At 41.9% G+C, this 26,777-nt stretch overlaps 2 protein-coding genes across 13 annotated transcripts; one reads left to right on the forward strand and one right to left on the reverse strand.

Moving 5' to 3' along the window:
* Nucleotides 1-17,936, forward strand: ANKRD42 (ankyrin repeat domain 42). Of its 10 annotated transcripts, XM_068181640.1 has the most exons (15): nucleotides 1-76; nucleotides 295-361; nucleotides 1,157-1,310; nucleotides 1,694-1,857; nucleotides 3,401-3,508; nucleotides 3,825-3,944; nucleotides 4,539-4,674; nucleotides 7,511-7,711; nucleotides 8,022-8,147; nucleotides 9,809-9,914; nucleotides 10,519-10,694; nucleotides 11,056-11,197; nucleotides 13,793-13,937; nucleotides 15,152-15,271; nucleotides 17,470-17,936. In XM_068181640.1, the coding sequence occupies exons 3-15, from the start codon at nucleotides 1,292-1,294 to the stop codon at nucleotides 17,500-17,502; spliced, it is 1,596 nt and encodes a 531-aa protein (XP_068037741.1). In that variant the 5' UTR covers nucleotides 1-76; nucleotides 295-361; nucleotides 1,157-1,291; the 3' UTR covers nucleotides 17,503-17,936. The 10 variants fall into 10 exon arrangements, 9 of the variants coding, with proteins under 9 accessions (XP_068037741.1, XP_068037749.1, XP_068037750.1 ...); XM_068181641.1 differs by lacking the exon at nucleotides 1-76 and having other exon boundaries at nucleotides 210-361; nucleotides 8,028-8,147; XM_068181642.1 differs by lacking the exon at nucleotides 1-76 and having other exon boundaries at nucleotides 217-361; nucleotides 11,071-11,197.
* On the reverse strand, nucleotides 16,102-26,777 carry CCDC90B (coiled-coil domain containing 90B). Of its 3 annotated transcripts, none has more exons than XM_068181652.1 (9): nucleotides 26,609-26,777; nucleotides 24,661-24,780; nucleotides 21,977-22,080; nucleotides 20,555-20,656; nucleotides 19,889-19,930; nucleotides 19,738-19,809; nucleotides 19,603-19,656; nucleotides 18,569-18,683; nucleotides 16,102-17,395 (listed from the first exon to the last, which is right to left on the reverse strand). In XM_068181652.1, the coding sequence occupies exons 1-9, from the start codon at nucleotides 26,760-26,762 to the stop codon at nucleotides 17,340-17,342; spliced, it is 819 nt and encodes a 272-aa protein (XP_068037753.1). In that variant the 5' UTR covers nucleotides 26,763-26,777; the 3' UTR covers nucleotides 16,102-17,339. The 3 variants fall into 3 exon arrangements, with proteins under 3 accessions (XP_068037753.1, XP_068037756.1, XP_068037755.1); XM_068181655.1 differs by lacking the exon at nucleotides 26,609-26,777 and adding an exon at nucleotides 26,406-26,560; XM_068181654.1 differs by lacking the exon at nucleotides 24,661-24,780 and having other exon boundaries at nucleotides 26,609-26,739.

Raw genomic sequence — 26,777 nt, forward strand, 5'->3', positions numbered from 1 at the left:
CCAGCTCCGAGGGATTAGGCTTGTGTTTTATGGAAACATCGCAACACCTAAACTGTGCCTTTCCCTATTCCGAGCCGTGTCCTTCTTCACTTAATCTCTTTAAGTGGATTTTGGGCAGGTATCGATCTCAAAGTGCTTTTACTGAATTCTTTCTGCACACTGAACGAGTGTTTAATTACAGTTTTTGGTTAAAAAAAATGCACTAGAATTATGGAGCCTGCCCTTCGCTTTGAACATCAATGTATCTTCTTACAAAACAGATATTCACAGCTTTTTTCTGAGCTTCAGTCCCAGGCTGCCGCCTTTGTCTTGTGCCAAGAAGCCAGTGCAGCCACCCACCCTTGGCATTCATCTCCATGCAGTAGTAGGTATCCAGAGGGAGAGGGGAGACAAAATTCTTTCTGCTGGCAGGCCTTGTTGTTTGCTTTTCCTCTGGGTTAAGGGAAAAGAAAAAAAAAAAAGTTGCCTTGAACTTGCTGTACCAAAACTTTGTGTTAAACACATTAGAACTTTGCCGAGCAGTGTAATCAGCCAGGCCAGCCTGTGATGTTGTGTAATTCGGCTGAAGTCTGTAACCCTCACTTGGTATAATGAGCAATTACTTCCTTGGGGGAAAATTATGTCCTGGTGAAACTGTTCTTTAAAATAACCTAAACAACTCAAACCTCAAAAAATGAACTAGATGACCTCTCGAGGCCCCTTCCGCTGGAATTATTCTGTGTTTCTGTGCTGCTGCAGTTTGTTCGTACAGTGTTTTGCAGGATGGAGTCCTGCTTTTGAAGTTTTCTAGGCTTTGTGCAGGGCAGTGATGCAGCCTGCCATGCTGGGGAGGTGGAAGTGGGGTGAGGCACAGGCAGAGGACCCAGCGGTGTGTTACAGCACACACAGGGTGTGTTGCTGTCAGACTGGAGTGCTGGAGCTTCACTCCCCCCCTCCTCTCTGTGGCAGCCCCGAATCTGCCCGAGCTCTACTATCACACTACAGATTACATTAAAATAGGCACTGGTAAACTGCAGAGGATGTTTTTAATTATATCTAGTGCTTTTTTACAAATATGACAAACACATCCATGCAATATCTCTTTTATATTCTTTAATATTTTTTTACCTCGAATTGTGTAACAGTGCTAACTGCTACTACCATTTATTCTCCACAGGCGGAGAAGGAGCTGAGGCACTAATACCTTGAGACCTTCATTCAGTTTTATGCTTTCTTGACTTGCTAAACAGTAGCCTAATTCTTCAGGACTTCCAGCAGTGTAATCAGAGTGTTAGTGCATTTTAGTACCGGAATGATGACTACTGCAGAAGGTGAATACTAATTGGTTTAGGTTCCTTTCATGTTTGTCTATCTGAAGTTATCCCCCTTGGCCATTAGATCTAGTTACATCTCATATTTCTGTTTACAAGTTTTGTCAAGGTATCAAGATGTTGCAAGGGGTTTGGATATGTAATTCTCATTGTTTCCAGTCATGTAGTTAATCAGTGAAAAGGCCTGAAGAGAGGACACAGGTTATTTGATACCATGGCCTGGTGACAGAAGATTTTTTTTGTTTTATCCTGCTGCTTCTACATTTTGATTCCGTGCCATGAATGTCAACTCTGATATTTCTTTGATTCATCACACATTCTCTATCTCTTAAATGTTGATGATTTAAGCAGTGGACTAATGCCCTTTTATTACTCCTCACTAGTTGTCAAGAAGAAGCAAAATTACACTAGTGTGCATGAAGCAGTGAAAGCTGGGGATGTAGAACAGCTTGCATCGATGATAAGAAGTGGAGCCAGTATTAATGAGGTGGATGTAGTTCACAAATTCACACCCTTGCAGTGTGCAGCCCACTCGGGAAGTCTGGAGGTAAAACATTACCTTAGTGTATAGGCATAGCTGGGCTTTGATAAGTCCATATTTCCCTCTTTGGGAGAGGCTGAACACAACATTGCTTTGATCAGACTGAATCAATAATCTCTGCTTGTTTTTCTTATTAAATATATTCACCAAGGGCAGGAGTACAGGGTCTGTGATTTTATTTTTTTCTTTCTGAAGACCCAGGCAATTTACCTAATCAACTATGCCATATTTTATGAAATCATTTGGTTTCTTACTCTGAGCAAAATGTGCCTTATGGCCTCCCTTTCAGACTTATGACCTTCTTTTGTCTCTACTGCATTTTCTCGTTTTCTTGAGACACCTAGAAAATCCTGTAGGATGTGTAAAATGTTCTGAAGGTGACTGAAACAGGTGAGAAGTGACATGAAAATATGTTCATTCTGCTTACCAATATCCCATGCCTCATTCTCTGTAGAAATAGTCCTAATACATTTTATTTTAATAAATGAAAATGTTGAATAGTGGTAGAGAAATCAGCAGGCAATTGCATTAATATTTTAAACTTCCAGAAGGACTGAACTGTGTGTTCAGCACAACATTATCCTTCTTCTTAGAGCCTCCTTGTTCATTGTTCATGGCAGTCTAAACTTGAAGCAGCAAGGCCATTCATATCCCCAAAAGAAAAAGAGTGAAGTTCTTGCTAGACTCAAGAATTGCTAAGTGCAAAGCTGCTTCTGGAATGCAGAGACACTGTCAAGAAAATGCTAATCATCATGTCAGCCCCAAGAGCAGATTGCTTACCTACCCTTTCTGCCTCTATAAGTTCTGCCATTTTTCATTTGACTCTCCTACTTTGCAATCAGTCTGTTGGACTTTATTGAATTACTGTCATCTGTTTGTCACTAAACTCCTTGGCAGAAATAGTGGAGAAAGCTGTAAGATGGCCTGAAAGAAGATAATAAATCATAGTAATATATAATAAAAAGTTCTAACTGTTCCTCTAGCTGTCTTTGGATACTTCATGAAGCTTTCCATTGCAAGCAATGATGTCTGCTGGAAAAAGATGAATAAAACAAAAGTAGGCCATGGAAGGATGAGAAGAGAGATGGGATTACATATGCCTTAAAAGCCTAATAAATTAAATGAGGCTTTAAATTTAGTACATGCTCTTTTTCCTGCCAGTAATTTTAGCTGGAATTCCTGTGAGCTTGTTTGCATTGTTTTTTCCAAAGCTTTTTCCTCATGCCTTATGGATACTGTCACAGATTACATTTTAAATCTGGAAGAGTAAAATGAAGAAGTCATCCTGTAACATTGATGCTAGGATCTGAATTAGTAGGTTATTTGCACATTTTGTACCCTTGGGTGAAACCTGGAGAGTGTAACTTACCCATAACTTCCTAATGCACAAATACCTGTTTAAGTCATGATCTGGGGTCTCCTATTTCCATAAGGAAGTATTCCAACACTGTTTTTAAATGTAACTTTGATGGATAAATTCTAGTTGAAACGTGCCTCAGAGACACGGTGTGAATAGTTAAATAAAAAGCCCTTTGGTTTTGTTGAGCAGTGCCTTCAGTGGCTGCTCTGGCATGGAGCTGACACCGCACGTGTGACTGCGAGAGGCTGGACAGCGGCTCACCTCGCGGCCATCCGAGGGCAGGATGCCTGCATGCAGGTACTGCAAGTGCTCTCAAGCCGAAGTTAGTAGGACAGACCCTGACACTGGACAAATTCATTATGAAGATCAGCTGAGGGAGCCCCTCAGGGAGCTATGAGTAGCTCATCTTGATGTCTTGACATGTCAAATTAAATTAGTCCTTTTCAAACCAGAGCACTCATTTGTGCTGTCTGTGCAAACAGATCTGTTTTGTGTAATACCAGACCCCTGAGGTCAGCCCAGAGTTATCCTGCTGGTCATCATAAACCATCCTTCTAGGAAATGTTTGCTTTTTCAGCTTGTGAAATGAACGTGAGCTTTGCATTTCTTTCAGGCCTTGTTACTGAACGGAGCGGACGCAGCAGCTAGGGACGAGCGCGGGTGCACGGCCTCGCACCTGGCTGCAGCCCACGGGCACTCGTACACCCTGCAGACCCTGCTGCGCACTGGGGCGGTGAGATTCCTGCCGGCCGTCCTGCTGCACTGCCAGAGCCCGGCGGCTTCTCCCAAGCAAACCCCCCCCTCGCTTAAACTGACATTTAGGGCTGTAAATTAATTACTGTGGGGGAATTTATTCTGTGGGTAAATTTCCGGTTTTTTAGATGGTGATATAAATTTAGGGACATGATGAAAAAATGGAGAGAGAATCAATAATGTGAGTAAATCACCTTCCACTGAGGATGTCATTAAATGAACATCAGGTACTGGGGTGATGGTAATTTTTTGCACATCTAAAAATCTTGTATAGTAAAGGAGATATAAACTTAAAAAAAGGTGCATATCTAAGGAATAAGGACCAATGCAAGTCATTATGATGATAAAAACATGTCCAAAATGCACCTTTTCTAAGTGTTTTAAGTAAAAGCAAGAACCTGTGAAAAGTACCTGTCTTGAAACTGGAATTGCATATAATGCATGAACTTTGAAAAGCGTTATTTGGTTTCATTTAAAGAATTCAACACAAAGAACAGTGGATTCCCATATATAAAATTTGTCTTGTGTCTTAGGACTCAGAAGTGAGTGAATTAACCTGCTACTTTCATTTTAGGATGTAAATGTTTCAGACAGGAATGACTGGAAACCTGTTCATTATGCTGCTTTTCATGGTCGCTTGGGGTGTTTGCAGCTTCTTGTTCGATGGGGAGCATGTGTAGATGATGTGGATAACAATGGAAACCTTCCAGGTATATCAGGATAAATCAGATGTTTTTAAACCTTTGGTTTACTGTTGTTGTGAAATGTGATGATTGAGCAAATTACAACTAATGCACAGCAGCAGCATTTGCTATTTGATTCCTTGCAATCCACATAGATAGCCCATTTTTCTAGTGATGGGAGGATTTATATAATCCAAAGTGTTACTCTGTTGATGACAGTATCCCATTCACTTCCTGCTACTGCTAGCAAGGATGAGAGCTCACAAATGCTGGGATGGGGAGCAGGCTGAGCCTGACTGGGATCAGGTGAGCAGCATCTCCTGTGTGTGTGATAGAGCTCGTGTGCCAGTGGAGGTCACAGGAGAAGGATAGGTGGAGGGGGAGGCAGTTTCAGCTGCTATGTGTTACTTTCTGACTTTGATAGTGTGATGAGGTTCTGGTGTGTTTGCATGCAAGTTTTTGTATCCCACCGTTTCTTAATTGATTTTGTAGAACAGTTGTTTTCATTTTCCTGTGATTTCTTCATCCTGATTTTGGAATACTGCTTTTTCTGGGTTATCTGTAAATTCTTTTCATAATTATCAGTGTATTCACTTCAGCATAAAAATTTGCCAGTGATTGTTCCTTGCTTTTTGTATTTTCTCCAGTATCCCTCTCCCTAACATACCACTCAATATCCTCTGTAAGCTCAGTGGTATTGTTCCTGTCTTGGATTTTCCTTGCATCCTTTTCCTTTTAGCATTTTCCTTATGGTTTGTCACATTATTTGTTCCAAAGAGCATACGTTTTTCTCTATAATTTGTATAGAGTTAACTGTATAAATCCCTTCTTAAAACATTTTACCCTCTACTAAGAACTACTTACATAGGAAACAGATAGCCATGCTGTGTTTTCAAACCTGGGTCTTGTTAAAGGATGTGAGGCTCCTGCATCCCAGCAGGAGATCTGGTGCTCTAGCAATACGGGGTCACGATGTGAGGCACCGTGGGGGCAGCATGGAAGGCAGCTTTATTTGCATTTGGGAACAATTCCCTGATAACAGACTTCTGTGGAGAGAAAGAAGATGCCAGCACAGTTCTACTTAAATGCTCTGTATAAAATGGTTAGTAGAAAACTGGTTTTGTTGTATTTTGACATCTACAGAAGCTTGATTGTCCAACCTTTGTTCTGTTTCATTTGATCATATTATCTTCCAAAGGAAAGAGGATATTTTGGGACATGGCTAGTAACAGATTAGTAGAAGTACTGTGCAAACCAGCTTGTCTGCTTGTGTAACAGAAGTGAATTTACTTAAATTATCTTTACACACTTCAGCTTCAAGATTAGCTGAACCGTACAATAATTTTTCCTAAGAGAATACTGAAAGAAATATTTTGAGGTTGCAGTGCCAGGCACCTGAAACTTAAAAACTGAATTAATCTTTTGTATATGTGTGTTACAGCAAGGGGTCTGACTATCTTTGCTAATTTCCTTGCTAATATTTTGGAAGAAAAAAAAAATTCTGTGGCTCATTCAATGTACAGAATGGGCTGTGCTTATGAACTGAACATTTCAATTTGCTTTCTCTCTGTATTCATTTTTGGGCCGCGTCCATGCTTCTTGTATTGCTCACTAGTCAAACCTATTCTAAATATTTTTCACAGACACAATTTTTTGACTTGTGAATATTGTTAGTCTGGTTTTATAAAAGACAAGATGAAACACAGAAGGTGGGATACCAACAGATTTTAGGTACCTGAAAATGGATTCATAAGGGTTGAGTCAGTTTTTCACTAGCTGACTTACCTTTAGCATGGTACCCTTCTTTTCCCTTCTCCCTGAGAACCTAACTCGCTGACTAAAATTCAGACAATGGCAAAAACAGCCCTTATTTCAGTGAAGCTCAGATTTTAAACAATCATCTGTACAGGGGTATTGTCATCTTGCTGTAAAACCAATGTCCATGACCTTTTAGGGCAGTTATGTTCTGGAAAGCTGTGGATGGTTTGGTTTGCTATAGAGAACTTGTGTGTGCCAAAAATGAAGTGACATGGGTTTTTTGGTTCCTGGGTACATTTTTTGTTGACTGTGAAGATAGTGAGATTCTTACCTGGAGACAAATGAATCCTTTTGCCTCTAGAACATCAGCCAGCTGTTACAGAGCATTTTCATGGAGTGATAGATCATAATAACCATTTATTTGGCAAGTTCTTCTCATTAATGGGATTAGAGGATATTACTTACTTCAAACGAGTCAGCATGTGTTTGGTACCTCTTACTTTGTTGTAGGCCCAGCACTGGAGTAATATTAAATAAGTAAACCTCCGCATAGCCTAAAGGTCAGGTGAGGAATGTACCTTCAAATATTTTGTCCAGTAAGGCACCTATCACTGCCCTCATTTTATAGGTGGGGTAACCGAGGGTGTGATGCAACTTGTTTGTGGTGGCACAGTAGAGCCTAAAGCAGAAATGGCCTTAGCTCCTAATCAAGGACACTGCTTGCTGTCCCCCTACAAGGAAAATCCCTGCGACAGCAGGGTCAGTGAGATCTGTGTTCCTGGGGAAGTGAGGTCCCAGCAGTGCACTCTCTGAGCTAGGCCTAGCTAGCTAGGGAGTCTGTTTTGTCTCCTGCAGTCAGCTCCACCAGGGAAACATCTTTGCAGATGCCATCCTTGGCAGCTTTACCTCCTTTGCCTAGAGCTGAACTCTGTCCTGGGTAGGAGCTAAACATCCACAGTTCAGCTGAGGCTGCTCTTCCCCTTGTGCAGTGTTGGATGGCTCACATGCTGGTATATGAGCCAGTTCTAACCAGTGGTGAGGGCATTGCTTTCTCAGTGGGCAGCAGGGCTCAGCTCTAGCACCCTTTGTTTCATTTGTGCTGTAGCACATCTGGCAGCAGTGGAAGGACACTTGCATTGCTTTAAGTTCTTGGTCGGGAAAATGGCCAGTGTTACGCGCACTCTGAAAGCCAGGAATGACCATGGAGAGACTCCAAGGGACTTGGCTGAACGGTTCTACAAAGATAATATTCTGCAATATATTGATGGTGTGGAAAAAGAGGAGGAACATCCAGAGGCACAGGAAGGTGAGTATGGATCAAGATACACTTAAAAAAGGCATTATGTGTAATTCTGTAGACGTGCACAAAGGTGTACTTGTTATATCAGGTCTGTGAAATTAATCTCTTCACTGTATGAGATGCCTGTAGCCATAACTAAGACTTGTTTAGTCAAGTGTCTGGTGAGCACTGATGGTTACACAGCTGCATTTTAGCTGATTAAGAAGCATTATCCTTGCTACTTCTGAAGTGTCCATATATAAGTTGCTATGGGAGAGGTGAGCTGTTCAGTAGAACTGCTGGTACCTCATTGGAAACATGTGCCTTTCATTTTCAGTTTTAGCTTTCCCAGCTCATGATGCTGCTTTCAACGGGGACTTGTTACTGGTTAGAAGACTAGTGAGAAGTGGAGTAGTCAATATTAATGAGAGGAACGATAAGGGATCCACCCTCCTGCACAAAGGTCAGTAAATATGATATGTATTTCAGCTTGTTACTCTTTGTTGCTGATTCATTTACTTTGTTTTTCAAGTGGGTGCCTATCAGATAAATTTAATGACAAACAGCATCTCATTTCTTGAGGGCTTGGCAAGGCAGCCCCAAACCCCGTATTTTGTAACGTGTGTGCCTGGGTCACTTTGAAAACAATATAGCCAGCTCAAGTCAAGGAAAAAGAGCTTACAATGAAGAGAAATCAGCATGTAAACTGAAAACTAAGTAGCTCTGACATTTATTTGCTATTTGTATATCGATATCATGTCAGGTTTGTTGGAATTAATCCTGATTTTCAGTGATGGAGAAAGAACAGATCAAGCACGTGAATTCCAGCTTTGAGTGATAAGCAAGGCTGAATTCTAGCTATAAAAGTTTTTAATTTTCACTTAATTTAATGTAACTAAATAGTTATGATTTTTTTTTTTTAATCAGGCAAGATGTGGCTTTTAGAAACATCTGACTGGCTAAGTATAAGAATGATCTGTACTGTGGCCTGGGCCTTTATTTACTGAACACATCAGTACTGTGGGGATATGTTGTAAAAACCACAACAAAGTCATTTGGTAGGATGCTGTGAAGAAAGGTAAACTTCTGGTTGACACTTTGACATGTAGTGCACTGCTGGCATTACAGAAAAATGGTTCTTTTGTGTTTGGGGTTTCACAGTATTGTCTGAAAGAAGAAACTAAAGATTAAAGAAAGAGGGAAACATTTCTGTAATATGCTTTTAACACATTTCCTACATTTCTTTTTGACTAGATATATAGTAGAATTTAAAAAAACATAATTGAAGTTCCTATTAAAATAACTGATTGGTAGCAATTTTAAATTTCCCCTTTCTCTTCTCGGAATGATGCTGACCTACAGTTGTTTCATCCCCAGTGTTTACATGCTGATGATGTAACTTCATTTCCTTATCTCAGTAAGAAAACAAATATAAAAGATATCCAAAAGGGAGTGCTGTCAAGAAATGGATTTATTCTTCCTTGAGAAAATCAGTGTACAGATTCATCTAGTCTTGCCAAATACCATCTTCCATAAGTGAGACATTGTTCCTGGCACCACGTGGTGGGAGCAGTGGCCATGGCACATCAAATGTGTTAGGATGCTGCTGAGAGGTACTGCATTGTCTGCCCCAAGAAATGCTGTATCTTTGGCTCCAGCACAAAGCCCTGCTTCCCTCTCCTGAGACAGCAGCACACACCATAGGCTGGGGCAGCCAGCTGTGTCTGACACCTGGGAGCCCAAAGCCAGGGAGAGGTGACAGCTCTTGGCTGCCAAACTGAGACATGCAGGCCTTTCTTACTAGGGCAGCAGTTATTTGTGTGTCTTGTGCTCTGTACATGAGACTGGGCAAGTTTAGTTTAGCTTGTGTTCAGCAAGAGCTGCCAGTGCATTTCTAGAACTAGAAAGAGTCACCAAACCACACTGCATGTTCTTCCCCAAAACTCTGTGTACCCAAGTGATTGTCAGCATCTTGACACAGGTTCCTCTTGAAATAGTATCTCCCTTGTGGTGTCTTACTGAACCCAATTTCTGACATGTCAAATAATGGAAAGAGGAGGACATTTTAGATTTGAAACACTTCAGTTGTATATAATTGACTTGTGTATGCCTTCCTTCCCTTAGCTGCTGAACAGGGGCATATCCATTGCTTACAGTGGTTGGTTGAAATGGGAGCTGACTGTGACATTACAAATGATGCTGGAGAGACTCCAAAGGATGTAGCCAAGAGGTAGCAGTACATATCCTGTAGCTCTGACACTTATTTACTTACTATTTGTGTATCAATATCATGTCAGCTTTGTTGGAATTAATCCTGATTTTCAGTGATGGAGAAAAAACTGATCAAGCCCATGAATTCCAGCTCTGAGTGATAAGCAAGACTTTATTGCAGCTATAACCTTGTAACTATAAAAGCTTTTAATTTTCACTTAATTTAATTTTCTTTTTGTGAGCTCAGACACAAAAGAGGAAAACTAGCTCATTTGCAAGAGGACAGTTTTGAGCCCGTATGCTCACAGTTTGCTGTACAAAGTAAATGAGAAGTAGCAGAGGCCAGCTGATTTTTGCGTTAATAAAAATAATGCAGATTCTAATGAGATTCAATTAAGAAACCCTGCAAAGGAAAGAGATGCCTGTGATGTAGGAGCCATTGCCATAAGATTCCATCGAGGCAGTGCTCATGCCATAAGAATACTACAAAAAGTAGATAGATAGTTGTAATGTGTGTACAGTGCTTCCTGTAGTCCTGAAACCCCTCTGATAAATGGGAGCATGGACAGTTTGAGAGTTTCTACCACATGTGTTTTTCCAGATTTTAACTGTTGTCTGTGCAGATTTGGCCATCTGGCAGCTGTGGAACTTTTGACACCAAAGACTGGAAACAGTAACTCTAGTGATGAAGAACTAGATGCAAACAACATCAAGTTTTTTGAAACACATGGTGTGGAAGGGAGTACAGATAGCAAAGAAGATTTAACCCTGGATAAAGCAGAGAAAAGGAATGCACGCGGTAAACATTCTATTTTCATCATTCCTTGTTTGCAAAAGTTATCAAGACATTATAGTCCTAACTAGGACAGTTCCTGCCAACTGCTCTGATGTTTTTGTTATGAGATGGTTGACAGGATATCAAACAAATTGAAATAGAAAGCACGTAGAAGGCAATCAGATCATAATTGTTGGACCATTTTAATCCATGTTGGTGCAACAGTGTTGGATTGCTATTTCTTTTTGACATCTGTTTGCTGTGTGGATGTCAGGTGTAGCTCAGTGTTTCCTGAGCAGTGATTTCTGCTCTTGTATTTGTGAGACTATTTTCCAGACTATTGCATTTCAGCATGACTGTCTTCTTGCATTTTACCTACCTAGAGAACTCTGTCTTACAGTAAGGGCCTATCACAAGATTAAAGAGCTTCAGCGACTTCTAGAAATTGCCTACAGCAACTACAGACAGCTGGGGGGAGTAACTGAAGAGGACAGGAAGGTGAGAAAAGAAGAAAGGAAAGTTGAGAGGTAAGGTCATTCTGCCCTGCTGATGTTTAACTCTGTAGGGCCCATTTTAAGTCCTCCTTTAAAGCTGATTTACACTCAAATTTCCATTTGGCCATTCTGTCTTTTCCACTTACCAACTTCAACCAGGCCAAAAGAAATGAACTACAGCAATTTGTCTGGCCATTTCTAAACTTCTACCACCAGGATCAGCCGCACAATACAAGTGCGTGATAGGTCCATGATTCTTGCGCAAGATCATCTGTTCAGTCATCAGGTTTTTCTGCAGATGTGTGCAGTAGGTCTGATAGCTTCTGGCTGTTTTGTTTCCTCTGAGGATGCCAAAGACATGTATGCCTTTCAGGAAATCTGAAAATAGGCAATAGTCTTAATATGGTTTGGATGGAAGTGCATATGCAGCAGAGATTATTCAGTGACTTGCTAACGTTTCTGTTCACTGGCAATATGTTTCTGTGCTCAAGAAAGGATTAGCTTGTATCCAGACCACAGGAAAAAAAAAACAATCAGCAAACCTGCCTTTGCATGTGAAGCATTGTTCATAAGATCTCATTCTCAATGTCTCTTTTAAATCAAATGGTTCTGTTAGGTCAGGTGATTTGATGGACAGACTGTCTACATTTCAAAGAAAAGTCTATCAAAGAGATAGAGATTTTATAATACTGCAGCCTCCAAAAACAGGCCCATCTCCACCTCTGCCTGTCAAAGATTTGGCTATCCTCTGTTCTCAGTCTCTGTAGATAACCACCTCCATCATGTGTTTGAGCCAACCAAAACCACTGTCTATTTGGTCACTGAGAGGAGACTGGGGGCTTATATGCCATCAAGAAGACAGCAGATTTAGGAATCTGTGAATCTGGAGCAGATAATATGTGTCACAGATTGCAGTTAAGTACTTTGTTTTACAGCCATATCTGAGCCAGGAAACCGAGGTCAGAATTTAATCTGGTTCCAGGTCACTCTTTGACTCAGCTCATGCTGAAAGTCCATCTTGCTTAACTTGATATGTATACAGTAGGTAACAGACACCTGTCTGAGTTAGTTATCATAAGCTCCTTTTTCAACTTCTTGGAGAGGTGTAGGCAGTTCCAGGGCATAATTAGACATACTTCAGGATGAAATTCATCACTTCTAGAAGTGTCTCTCCTGGTTTTAGAGGAGGGTGACTAGCTTAGGTGTGGAAAGGTCAGAGCAATCTGTTTTTAATGATGGAAAAGTCACTGTTGACTACTGACAGACAGGAAAGTTCATTTTGGATAGAGCAGCTGCTCAAAAACTAGCAATGCCCATAGAAGGCTCTGCTGGGGCTCTTTAAGGGGTGTTGTTTTCTGTGGCATGTGTGGCTAAACTAGAAAAAATGGTAAGGTTCTCTGAAGGGTTTCTCTCACCTGTGAAGGCTAGAAAGCATCCCTAGCCCCAAACTCTTCTTTTGAAAAGAAATGGGGCTTCTCAGAATACCTGCCTGCCCTTCTCAGGGTAACTATCTGTAGATAAACCCCAAGGTGCTTGTATCATAGGCCAGAAAACCACATTATTGATAAAATACTTAATGACAACACCATTTTTCTAGAAGAAATGCAGGAGTTGCCACTTGGGAAGGCACCTGTAGCAGATTTTGAAGATTTCTGCTTTAGTCCAGTTTTTTTGGCTGTAAGAGGCCTGGTGTGAATCACTTCACAGTGCTTTAACCAGGGCTCATTGCAGGAAATTGTCATCATGGGTGTGCCACACGGTTTGGGAGCTGTGCCTCTTTAATTGGAAGCATGGAAGAAGTCAGCTGTCCCCTGAGCACAGGCCATTCTTGCAGTGTCAGTAAGGCTGATTGGTAGCTCAAAAGGCCCGAGTCAGGAATTCCTCACTCTGGGAAACATGGAAATATGGTAGATCTTGCTGAGAGTTTTCCTCCTGTGCTGTTTGAATGCATAGGGCAGATATCTCCCCTTTCCTTTTACTATCTTCCATCCTTGCAGCTGTGATAATTCATCCTGATTTATGAGAGAGCCAGCTCAACTACAGAGACTCAGTTTATGTGTGAATTATTTGTCATCTAAACAGTTCCAGGAATCTCAAATAATGTAGGAGCCGTTGAGGGTGTGACCAGTGAGATCTTGTGCAACTGTGTAAAAGCCAGTCATGCAAGCTGTCATCTGAATATTCCTCATCCGTGCCTAAGCCAATCAATAGGAAGGATGTAGAAGCACCAGATGTGAATGAGAAGGCTGTCCCTGACCTTTCCAGAATGCTGTCGGCTTTGTGCTTTTTCACTGTTCCATAATAACTTGGTTGCTGCTCGGGCACTTCTCCCTCCCCCGCAGCTGGAGCTTGGCCTGCTCACAGGCAGCGCGGCCCGGGCTCGCTGTGTGGGCAGACGGCTCCATCTCGTGGTCCCATCGCGCTGAGCACCGCTGCAGCCGAGGAAGGGAAGCCGCTGCTCAGCGCTGTCCCCAAGGGGCCGGAGCCTGAGCACAGCTGGCGTGAGGCGTGCTGCGCTGCTTTCTGCGTGACTGACCTGTTCCCTGGCAAAGGCACTGCGCCACGTGGAGCAGCCGCGGCAGGTCTGGATGTACTTCATGCTCTGCTCGTCTCCTTTGCTCTTGGCAGGGCTGTGAGGGAGCTGGAGGCGCAGCTGGAATATGAGCGAGTCAGGCGGGAGAAGCTGGAGAGCCAGCTGGATGATTACCGTGCTGAGATAAACCAGCTCCGAGAGGGGCGGGGGAGAACACGCCCCGCCTCTGCTGCCTCCGTGGTGAGTGCCACATCGCTCCCCGGGCGTGGCACAGAGGCCACTGCCTGTTGCTTGTGTGTGTTTGTTCTCTCTACTAGAGAACACAGTGCTAGGAAATGCTAGAGAAAATGTGCTACAGCTTTCAGCTCGGGATGCTGAAGTGAGCAGGAGCCCTTGTCTGGCCTCGACCCTGTCTCTGCTGTGAAAGTGTATCGGTTTCTTTCTGTACCCTGGCAGAGAAGCTCTGCTGTTCTTCGTCTTAATGTTCACCTAAGGAGTGGGCTGATCCCAAGTACTTCCATACTGCATGTCCAGTGACTGGCAGTTCCCCTTGGCTGAGACCTGGTGTCTGAGACTGGAATGGTGCTTCAGAAGAGGTGTTGTCACCACCTAAAGGGCTACCCAGTGTGCACGGGTGTAGAGATCGCTACCATGGGTCCCCAGAGAGGGACAAATTCAATAACAGGGACTTGATCCATGTCACAGTGTCTGGATTCAGTCAGGCATACTGAATGAGAGCCCAAGATCTCATAGAAAATTCATGGAGAGAATTCAGTCTGTTTGGGAAAGGAACAGTACGTGCAGCACTAGAAGTTCTCAGACAGAGGTTCTATTTTGAATTAAAAATTAAGCTCTTTTTATATGATAGAGACATAAGAGGGAAGAGGACACCAACACTGCAAGCAGCTAATAGATGATGATTTTCTAATTTTTTACTTTTCACCTGGACAGGCAATAGATGATGGTGCTTCTATTCTTTCAGAGCATTTTTTATTTCCTAGACTATTTTCCACCTTTTCAGTCAATTGCCTGACTGCAAGTCCCTTGTTTTTGTGCTTGGTGGAGTCTTGGGCTCTGATGCTAGGTGCAGCAGCTGTATTTCAGAGAAGCCAGCTGCACTTTTTCAAGGATGTTTCTGTGTTTCTGCTTCTCGGCCTTGTGATTGCCAGGCTGGCAAACATTTTCTCTGTCAGTATTTTTCATTAGGCAGTTTTTTTGTTTGTTTGTTTGGTTTTTTTTTGGTAATTTTCCCCTTCTAACCAAGCAGCCTTTCTGGCTGAGTGACTGCTACAGCCAAGGGACCTTCAAGTCTCACACTGCTGTGCTGCCATCCCATGCCCTGGGACTATGTTCTGGCCCCAGCTTCAACTCAGTATTTTGTGATTACTCCCAGATGTAGATTTTCACATCCTTTCAGTGGTTGCTGTTAATGGCTGCAGCGTTCCTTGTTTCAGGAAGCTGAGACAATGGCCAAGTCTTGCAAAGATGAAAATAAAGAAGCAGTCACCGTGCAGCCCAGGAGGAGTGCGACGACGCTGAGGAACGAACCTCAAAGGAGGGGCGGCAGACTGGAGGTACAAAAGCAATATTCCAGATAATGCGAAGTGTTTGCACAGCCCAGCTCCACCTATGAGCTGTGGGTCTCTACCTTTCACTGAACTGTTTTTAGTTCTCTAGTTCTCTGGCTTAACAACAGGAAAGTCACAGACCCTCATAATTCTGAGGAAAGTATCTCCTTTCACTGGTCTATTTTGTACTGCCACCTTAGGATGGAAGAAGTGCACATTACCTCCTAGCATATTCGGTGTGGAAGCTGAGTAGTGGATGGGAGAATTACTTCTCAGCTGCAGAGGTGCCAGGCCCCCTGATTTTCATCTTTAGTCATTCCTAAAGAATGCAGGAAGCGACTCCTTTGTGAGGTGCCAGATGACCTGCAGCAGTCGGTCTCTAACTCATGACTGAAGGGTTTATTAAGTTATGGGGCAGCTTGTGGTTAGAAATGGCAACCCTGACCTCTCCACACCTAAAAACCATTTAATGACTACACATAAAAAAGCTTTTCTAACAGCTGTGTGCTCTTGTGAAATTGTTTTCCCTCTGCAACCCTAATTTTGAGACTTACAAGATAATTATTTTAGTGTGTCAGTCCTGATCTGTCCTCTCCTTGGTATCAAAGAAAACTTAATCGCTGAGAATTTCAAAGATAGTGAAAAATAAAAATCCATGTTTTTTTGTGCACCATGAAGGAGAGGCGTGCTGACTTAACATCATATGCCTTGTATCAAGATCCTAGTTCAGGGTGTGTGAAATGACGGTTGTGACAAGCTGCACAGATGAGCTATTTCCTGCATCACCACTGGTGCTAAACTTTCATGCAGAAATTCTCAGATAGCCAGACAGCAAATATAAGAAATTAATTTTATTTTCTTGAATGATAAATAATTTAATGCAGAGAATATATATATTGGCAGAACACCAGCAAGTTCAACTGTAAACAGAATAAAACAGTGATAAAAAAATTGCCAGTACTCAATACTACAACAGTCCTTAGCCCATAAAAGGCCTATTCTTACTTCAAAGTTAATCCAGTAAGACTTAAAAAATATTATTATGCTAAAAGAATCAAACCAAGCATATGCATTTATACTCAACAAGATGGAACTGCTTCAGTTTTGGAAGGCATCGACCTGTGCTGCAACTCTGCAACAGGAGCTGTCAAGTCCTTGCAGAAGGCAGAGTGGTCAGGAGGGTCAGCGTGTCCCACGGGATTACTAAAGAGCCTGGAGGGGGATCACCCCCACCACCACCACCCTGGCACCAGTGATATTCTAAGTATTTCCATATTAAAAGCCAGATACTATGCCCAGAATATATGTGCAGGTTTCTTAGAAATACTCTGTACTACTTGAGGGGGGAAGTTAAGAGCATTTATCTGCCCCAGGGCTGTGCATTTCTCCTTGGAAAGGCAAAGACAGAGAAGTTTTCCTATTTTTTTGACCTCTGGGCTTACAGAAATTGCAGGACATACTAAAGAAAATCTCTAGAGACATTCTCTACATGAGATTTTGAATTCATGTAAATCACTTTTCAAGGAAAAAAAAGGGTCCTTTAGTAAAGGCTCAGGAGTGTGTTTTTACATATGTAGATAAAAACCCCAAAGGGCCAAGCTTCAATTCATCAAAAAAGTGAGGCAAGATCCTGCACCTATGTTCAAGATTAATTTACTTGGATCAATTTAGGTAGGTTGAATCTGGTATTAGTATACCCATACTGGGAGCTCTAATTTGGGAATTGTATTCCCATGTCAAGGGTATATAATGTTTAATATTTCCAGTTTGAAATGAGCTGAGAGTGAGAATTTTCCAGAAAGAAAACAAATTTAATTCTAAAAGATATTAGGAAACTTTCTGGTATAGCGTAAGAAATACTTTGAAATAAATACAGTATTGAATAGGAGGCAATAAAATATTACTATTTGGCTACTTCCCCCCAATTATTTTGATCTTTAGTTTTACATATTCAGAAAACACTTTAATTATACAGGAAGAATATCAAAACCAAAAGGTGCCAAGGTTATCGTCAAAATGGTGTTGCCTGGGTGGCCTTTTCTGTCTGTATTTAGTGTAGTCATTCCATGCAGATCTATTTCCAGAACCTGTAAAACCCCAGTGCTATTGCCAGGCAAGTGAACACTGAAGCTGTTAAAAAAACCAAACAAAACACAAAGAAAGGACATAATTAGCTGAATGCTGTTGTACCACTTTATCCATAGAGGAAATTAGCTGCAAACAGATGGAAGAATTAAAAGCAGAGCCTCCGAAACCTCCCAGACTGCTGCAGGTGCGACAGAACAATTCCAGAAGCCAGTGGCTGGTCTCAGATACTGTACCTTGCACAGCAGCAGTGCTGAGATGGAAGGCCCAACGCAGCAGCCTGAGGAGCTACGTTTTCAGGAGCTACACATCCCAACAACTCTGCTGAATACCTCAAGAGTACCACACGCTACAGGGGCTTGTACTGTTGTCACCCAGCTACTGGAAGCTGCACTGCAGGAGAGCTGGCTGCACCAGGGCTCACATTAGACATCCCAGATTTCCCATGGAACCAAAATGACAATGAATCTGAAAATAAGCTGTCAAACACGGCAGCAGTCCTGAAGCCTGACGAGTTGTCTTTTGGATTTGTTATGCTGCTGTCTCAATTAGTGTTAGAATAAAGCTAATTACATTTTCCTTTGAACTTATTCTCACTTCCAAATATAGTGCATTACTCTTTTTATCCAGCTCCTACACAAAAAACCCTTCATTGGTTATGTACTTATTGAGGAGACTAATCTCAAATTATGTTTTTGAACAAGCAAAACAAGCATTCTGAAATTAGCTCTGCTTGGCAGGGGAACGTACAAGTCCTGCCACACAGAAACTCTGTGTCTGTGGAGAATCAATGGGAGACAGAACTGGTCACTCTCAGACCAGTCCTGAAAGACAGCAAACCTTCAGGGTAACGTAAATGACCTCAGCAAAACTTCTGTAGCAACTCCATCACATCAGTTGCTGCTGCAGCAAGCAGAGATACTGTCAAACTGGGTAAGGTATTTAGGCTTTTTTTTTAAACCATGTCCGTATTTGTCCTAATCCCAAATCTGGGCACAATCCTAGTCCCACTCTGGCCCAACTCTTAGTCCCATCCTAGCCCCAACTCTTCTGTGTTCTCTGTCACATTTCTTCCAGCTAGAGGGGGAAAGGGAGATCTCCTCTACCCAATCCCAGTTGTCTGCTGCTACAGCTGACCTCATTTAGCATATACTCCTGAACAGAATTTTATACAGCCACAGTCCAGTACCAGTACTCACCTCTTTGCCTGTCACATACCTGCCAAATAGCGAATGGTATCAAGTTTATTCGATTCCATGAGTGTTTTTAAGGAAGCTATTTCAGTGTCAATTTTATTACTGATTTCTGAGATAATGCTGTTGGTATTTGCATCCTGAAATATTAGAAGACAGCATATATTTGACAATGGTCTCTAGCCCCTTCACCTTTCCAAAGCTGAATTGAAATACCATGCTACCAGCAACAAGAAAATTTCCAACCTATCACTGCTAAGAGACATTAGAAGACAGAGATACTTGCTTCATACAATCTGGGAAGATTGCTGAAGGGACAGACAAGAGAAAACTTCAGTGATCATAGAATCACAGACTGGCTTGGGTTAGAAGGGACCTTATAGACCATCTCGTTCCAACTCCCCTGCCATGGGCAGGGACACCTTTCACTAGAGCAGGTTACTCAGAGCTCCTTCCAGTCTGGCCTTGAACACTGCTGTGGATGGGGAGTCCACAACCTCTCTGGGCAACCTGTGCCACTGTCTCGCCACCCTCATGACGAACTTTTGTCTCTGATGTGCCAATGCCTCCTGAAAGAGATATTCTACAGCACACAGAACAGTATTCTTCCTGCATTTCTGAAAAACAAGGTTTTAAGCGTTCACAAGGCATATCGCAAAAACTGAAGATATGCTCAAATCCCTCTTCAGCCCCTTAGACTATGGTGTCCTCTAGCTGCTTTGGGACTTCCAGCCCTTGAATTGCTTGGCTGTAGGCACCTGCACCATCCCCGTGGTACAGCTCATCAGCTGACACTGGGAAAAAGGAAGCATGATAGCTCACATCCCAGCTGTGCCAGCCTGTGACAAGGTACCTGGGAAGTGAGGGACAAAACTGGAATGCTTCCCTCTGCTGACTGGAGTTTAGCGTGCCCACAGGCAAGAAACACCTGCAACAGCCCTGAGTGATAGAGCCTGGCCTTTTGCTTTACTACACCCATAAACGTATGAGCTTTCAGCGGAGTTTGGGGTTTACATAACATGCAATGCATAAATATATCCTGCTTTGTTCAAGACTTACTTTTTTATGAAACTCTGTAGTTGCTTCCATCAGTTTCCTCTCCTGATCTGTAAACTGCAAATAAAAGATAAATCACAGCTATACCAACAGAAACACAACACCAAGCTAATAAGGGCATCTCACAGACCAACTTACCATATCTGTCACCCTGCTCCTCTCCAGGTTTATGTCTAGCTTGCTGTCAGCTTGGATTTTACTGGTTTCAGTCTTTAAAACAAATTAAGATTATGAAAATAGCTATTTATTCTCCCTAATGGGAGTGTGTAGGTACTTGCAGTTTACTTACCATTAGTTGCTGTTTAACTTGATCTAATTCAATTTTCATTTTCTAAGGGCAGAGGAGAAAAAAAAAAGATTCTTATAAATTCAGGAAACGTTACCAAATGAATCAGTGATGTGTTATGACTGCATCCATGCAATTATTCTTTCCCCATTTTTCCCCACAATGGGGCAATTTGTTCTTGATTAAATATCCTAACTAATGTGTTCAGATGTACAGGCATATATAATCTGCTGGGATTTTGTTCAAAATAAAGGAATTATTTTGTAAGAATTACGATCTTGTTACTCTGAGTCTAAAGACAGCAGAGAGATACCAAAATACCATGAAGTAAAAGCAAAATGTGTCTCAATCACCAAATTAACTAAACTGCTGCAAAGGAATGGCTGATTCCTCTACCTATACGGTTAATGGCCAGAAACTAGCATTTACCCTTAAATAAAATTACAGATTAAAAAAATGTACACATCTTAGAATCCTTTACAGAAGATCTGAGCAGGTCATAGCACATGAAACATATTTTTATGTGGTCTCTGAAGTTGTAGCATACAGACTCTTCAATTCCGATTAAAGCATCCAGAATTACTTTTACATTTATATTTTGTTCCACAAAACTGTACATCAGGTAAAATGCAACAAAGTAAACTGCTTAATGAAAATATGTATTAGTACCTCATTTTCTGCTCTCAAGTTTGCAAATTCACTTTTCTCCAGGATGACCATATCTTTTCGAATGGAATCCAAATGTGCCATTATCTGCTGTAAAGTTATTTCCTTTGAAAAATAAAACATGCCATTGATTAAGGTGCACTCTTTCTGACAAGTAAAGAAAAAATGTTTAGGTCTGAAATGATGAAATTAGCTACTGCAAAGCACAAAAGTGCGGAGTCTCCCTAACAAGGATGTGACAGAAAGAGACAATTTAATACCAGCAGTTTGTTTGAATGACTCAAGAGTTTTGTGCTTTTTCTGTTGCTTTAGTACACCAACTCTGAACTTAAGCAAAAAGGTCAGAGATGTTAGTCCAAGTAGGGATGAAATGAAATATACGTGAAACTACAGGTCAGTCCTGCAGTCTCTTCCACTTTCAATAAACATTCAGTAGTCTCAGAAGCATTAATAGTTGATCTGAATGCAGCTCTTACTAAGCACTTCCATTTCTTGCCTACAAACTCGCTGAAAGCCAAAGACTTAATGATATGAGTATTATACTGCCAGCTTCAAAGTCTGATGGACAGAAGTAAAACACTGCTAAAAAGCACTGAGGAAGCCTTCCTGGGGTTTGAACTAACAAGTTCAGAATTCAACCACTACATATAAACACAGGAAGAAACCAAAACCAGAAAATAAAGGAAAAAACTCAGTATTTTAAAATGCTGAAAGCAATACTCCTTCAGCCAGCATATGGAAGTTACCTTACTATTTGGCATGGAAAAAGACACATTGCTGTGGGATTCTCTGATGCCCAGTGAGGGTTTTGATCATTGCTCTAGAAGGCTGTGCAGGCTGAAATTATGTGCTATTCTTCTTCAATTACTTAATGTAATTAAGCATTCATTGCTATTTTATTTGAACTGCTGAGCCTTTCTTCTAACAGATTTTTATCTTACTGGCATTTATTTGTAATAAAAGTTGTCTAACTTTTTTCCCCTTCTGAATCTCAGAAGAAAACAAGAATTCCTGTCTCTGTGATTTTCTTTCATCAGAATGAAAACCTTTCTTTTTGAAAATCCTATTACACGCAAAGCATCCTGAACAGAATTGGCATGGGACTGCATTAGGCAGAAACACTGGTTTTTATAGTGTAGTTAGTATTGATAATGAGTATTTTAAGATGGCATGAGGCATATTAGCTCCTCAGTGTAAATGCAACCAAAGTTTTCCCAGGAATTGTAAAAACTTCTTTGTGTTCAATGAAGTAGTCAGACTTCAGTGGAAGCAGGTCAGGCCCTATAACTATCTGTTAAAATCCCAAGTGAAACTTAGGAACACCTGGAACAGGGAGGTATTTATAGTGCTAGAGAGAGCTGCTCACTTGTGTTTAAAGATGCAAACACAAGCCTTTACAGCTACACAGCGCAGATGAGTTTTTACCTGCTGGGCCTGTGTAACCATGTCCTTGTAGACGGTGTCTAAGCTCACATTGGACAGGGTTATCAACGCTGACACGATGGTCTGTGCTTGCTCCTTCCCAAAGCCTAGGGGATAATTGAAGGATGACAAGTTAAGGTGGTATTAAAAATTTGTATCAGGAGCAAGAGATGCTCAAGTGCCAGACCTAACCCCAGCAGCACATGGGAATTCACACAATGACTGGGAACTGACAGCCAGGAGCCAGGCACTGTGACTTCAACTACAAAAAACTTAATGCTGCAAAAATCTGAAGCACAGCACCTTTTAATATACCAGAAGTCTAGTCATGCAGCTGAAAGAAAGACTAAATTTCTTCAAAAATGATCCAGCTGTTCATGCATTATAAAAGTAATATAGCAAAACTTCACTTCATAATGAACTTTCACAAATTCTGTTAAAACCAAACTTACCTTGAGCTACAAAGCATGGCTTCTATAGAGTAATAACAAGTAATTCTGCATATATTGGAACTGTCCTGCAGAGATAGGAACATAGGCAAAACTGCTTTTTAAACTGCTGCATCCATTGCCTGCAGAATTAACTCAAACTGGGATTTTTGCTTTCTGATGATAAGAAGTACACTTTGTCTGTAGCTTGGTGTAAATTTGAAGTGTTACAGATGATGTGTGGTGAATAATGGGAAAGAAAAATTGGTCTCATTTTAGTCAGATCTGGTCAAGTGCTGAGAGCTTTTGTCCTAGAGATTTATTTCCAGCAATCTGACTGATATGTTGCGTTTCAACTACCCCATTCTATAAAGTGGGGTCAGTTAACATCAAAAAAATGCTTTTAAGGCACATTATTTAGAGAACTATGCCACTGCACCCTTCTAAAATACTGGTACTGTATTTTGCACCACTGGTTTACATGTCTAAAAAAGCTACATGTGTTTTACAACAGCTTCTTTCCACTGCAAAGTGTGATAGTATTGCTTCAGTTTCTCTGAATTTTCAGGGTTACTTAAGCTCTTGCCAATTCCTTATGTTGCTCTTCCTCCATAGCAAGAAATTACTGTGTTTTGTGAAAGTTTAGAAAATGAGGAAAAATATATGTAAGCAAGAGACTGAAACCTGAAAACTGCCCAAAGCTTGGGAAAAACTAAAATAGCTCTCTTATTTTTGTGGTTTTATCTATAAAGACCTTTCACTGTGGTAGAAGTATTTGTAGAAGTTATAGAACAAATTAAACTGAATAAAAACTGCCACCAGACTTCAGCCCACAAGTTCTAAAGGAATTTGAAGAAGAAATAGCTGAATCAGTCTCTGGGACAAGTAACATTTCACAGCCTACTGTGGAAAATAAAAGTGCCAGTTTTAAAAAGCAGTTCTAGAGACATGTAGGGAAGTGCAGGCTGTGAAGTCTGACAAGCATGATAAAAATAAACATAGTTAGCAGATTACTGTAAGTCTTGTAACTACTAACACATATTATTATTAGACCCAAATAGTGGAAACAATCCTAACCTCTGACAGTACAAAGCTTCTACTGTCACTTGGTATTTTAAAAGATAGTTGCTAGTCTGATGAAGAGATAGCTCAAAGCTCAGCAGGGATGAATAAAGCAAAACAAACCCTTTGAATGACTAGGAAAACAGAACACAACAGTGGACACAACATCACTTTACTATGCAAATCCATAGGACATTCAGTTGTCAAGTAATGGCAGCACTGTTCCCTGAAAACATGAAATGGAATGGAATGTGACAGAAGCAGAAAATATTAACAGAAGGTCATAGTGAATAATCAAAAATATGGAAAATCTACTGCTTCAGGAAAAAAGCAACAAGCTAGGATTCTTCTGTTTGGAAAACGATGGGGCACTATGACAGAAGTTTGCATAATCCTGAGTGACATGAGAGATTAAATGTTCACTCCTTGCCACAGAAGAGCTGAGTGGGCCTCAAATTCACCTCACAGATGCGTGATTCTGCATAAACAGACCATGCAGATGTCTGAAGTTCCACGAGAAAGGATGTTCTGGATAGTAATCAGTTTATAGTGGCTCAGGGACTGCATAAACTTGTGAAAAGATTTCCATTGAAGGCTACTAAAACTCTCCACCGATTTAGAGTAACTCCATAGTGACAGAAACTGGAAACTTGGAAAATACAAGAGGATGTGTGACATACATCTGCCCTGTTATAACACTCCTCTGCAGGCTCTGACTCTCAGCTGCTGCCAGGAGACAGAACCCAGGGCTGGATGGACCCTTTATCTGACTTCAGCCAGTCTCACTCACAACAGAAGAGTGGGCATTAAGAATGTATCACAGCACCGTGCTGCTGAAAATATTTCTCATTAGGAAAAACCCTTCAGTTACTCTTACCAGGCTAATAGAAGGAATTTCTTGAAGAGCTTCACTTTCGCAATAGAAGTCTTTAGCTGTTACTTCACATTTGTTACCTGTGTTCCTCAGCTGGAAGACACCACGTAAGCCTGCCTACAGCTACAAATGAGGTAAATCCAATGTCCTAGTTACTTGTATGGCACACCATCAGATGCCCCTCCTTCACCAGCCTCCTCAAGAGGCTGCCAGAACATTTTACACCACCGGGTACTGGTACTCGGGGGAAACTGACAGCACTCAAAGTTACCCTACTTCATATTAAAAGTTTTCCTTCGAATTATTTACCTGATATCACTTACCATGGGCTTCCAGATCCTGCACTAACGCATGGGTATCAAAAGTCACCTTCCTCTGCTCCAGGGGAGTGATATCAACTCTTCTGACATCATATGACTTCCTAATGAAGGTGGCAGCAAATCCTGGAAATAACCAAACATGCCTTAATCTTACCTTGATTGGCTTATTATGCAATACACTTATTTTAATTTCTTTCATCACAGAAAAGCTGCATGGATGTTGCAACAAAAAGCTGGGTTACAGCACACACCAGAAACCATCAACCCTTTTCCACAGGGAATTTACATTAAGTGGGACTTGCAGATCTGTCTGAAGCGTGTTCATGTAACTGTACAACAGACAAGCATCCTGATACAGCACAAATAAACCCCACAGCCAATTGTTTTATAATGTCTGGGAAACATCACTTAAATAATTTTCATACTTGTAAAACACTGAATGACTTTATGCAGTTAAGCATTCATTGCTATTTTATTTAAATTGCTGAGCCTTAATTCCAACAGCTTTTTATTCTATCACAGAATCATAGAATGGTTTGGTTTGGAAGGGACCTTAAAGATCATTTAGTTCCAACACCCTGCCATGGGCAGGGACACCTTCCACCAGATTAGGTTGGTCAAAGCCCTACCCAACCTGGTCTTGAACACTTCCAGGGATGGGGCATCCATAACTTCTCAGGGCAGCCTCTGCCAGTGCCTCCCCACCCTCACAGTAAAGAATTTCTTCCTTATATCTAATCCAAATATCTCATTTTCAGTGGCTTGTGTGAACATAAAGCTACAATTCAATTTAAAAAAAAAAAGCAAGTCTTATTTTCATGATGAATTAATTTCTTGGTTCACCAGGAAAGTAACTGGGCAATAAAGGGATACGATGTTTGTATGTAATACCTCAGAGATTAGGAATACCGAATCTCTACAGAGGTATTACTTAACCTCGGGTATTAGTTAAATATCCACTCTATTTATGACGTGCCCTCCCACAAGCAGGTTTCACTGCTTCTCCTACTTTTACTTCAAGCATATGTTTCTCTTCATCTTATATTTGTGTGGCTTTACGTATTACAGATTCTGCTCTGATTAATTCTTTGTTATCTAAGCAGCCCTGTTACTTCTTCATCTGTTTATCTGAAACTACATGCACTGCGGGCTCTCTGCCTTAACCAAGTTGTTCTGTGTTTTACCCAGATCTTTACTCAAAAGCTTTATAACATTTAAACAACAGGGAATTTATAATTTTGTGCCGCTACTAGATAAATCAAGTTATGTGCCATCTTACAAATACTATAAAGATCTGACTACAACTAAACCAGCCACAGCACTGTATTATTAATGACAATATTAGAGTTAAGATGCACCAAATGCTACATACAAATAACGAAATCCAATTGAAAACACTGTTTTTATGGAGCTGTCCCAGCTTTTAGACACACGGCTCTTGTCTTCTAAACGCATAGGCGGATTTTTTCTTTGGGTTGAACAGCTACATTGCACAGACACTGTCTCAAGAACGCTGATATTACAGTTCTGGTGGCTCGCCCCGCTGCTCTTGGCCCCGCTGCTCCACTCCTGCAGTCTCGAGTGGATGCTCCTCTCCCAGGCGGGAGCTGAGAAAACCACTCCACAAAGGCGCACCTGAGACACCTGTGGGTGACGCCCTGCGGCACCCCCGCAACTCCTCCCGTCCCGAACACCGCCTGCCAGCCCCATACGCCGCACACCCGGCTGCCCCCGCCCGTGGAACTCACCCCTTGCTCCAGCCCCGAGGGACGGCGCTCAGCGCTCCCTCACACAGCGCCTCAGGGACGGGCCCCGCGGCCGCTCCCACACACCGAGTCCGGCCAGCGCCCCGTGCAGCCCCAGCGCCGCTCACAGACACGGCCCGGGCTCACCCGACACCGGCAGCCACCCACCCCGAGGGGCCGCAGCACGGCGCTGCGGCGCCTCTCACCTCTGCGAGGAGCCGGGGGCAGCCGGGCCGGCATCGGGAGCAGGAGCGGGCCGGCCCAGGCGCGTACGGCACCGCTGCTCCCGACGCCCCTCATGGCGCCCCAGCTCTCCGCTTCCGCCCGCTCCAGCCGCTTCCGGTCGGCCCCGCGGGGCATGCTGGGTACTGTAGT

Source organism: Anomalospiza imberbis, chromosome 2 (genome assembly GCF_031753505.1).
Source record: "Anomalospiza imberbis isolate Cuckoo-Finch-1a 21T00152 chromosome 2, ASM3175350v1, whole genome shotgun sequence".
Lineage (NCBI taxonomy): Eukaryota > Metazoa > Chordata > Aves > Passeriformes > Viduidae > Anomalospiza > Anomalospiza imberbis.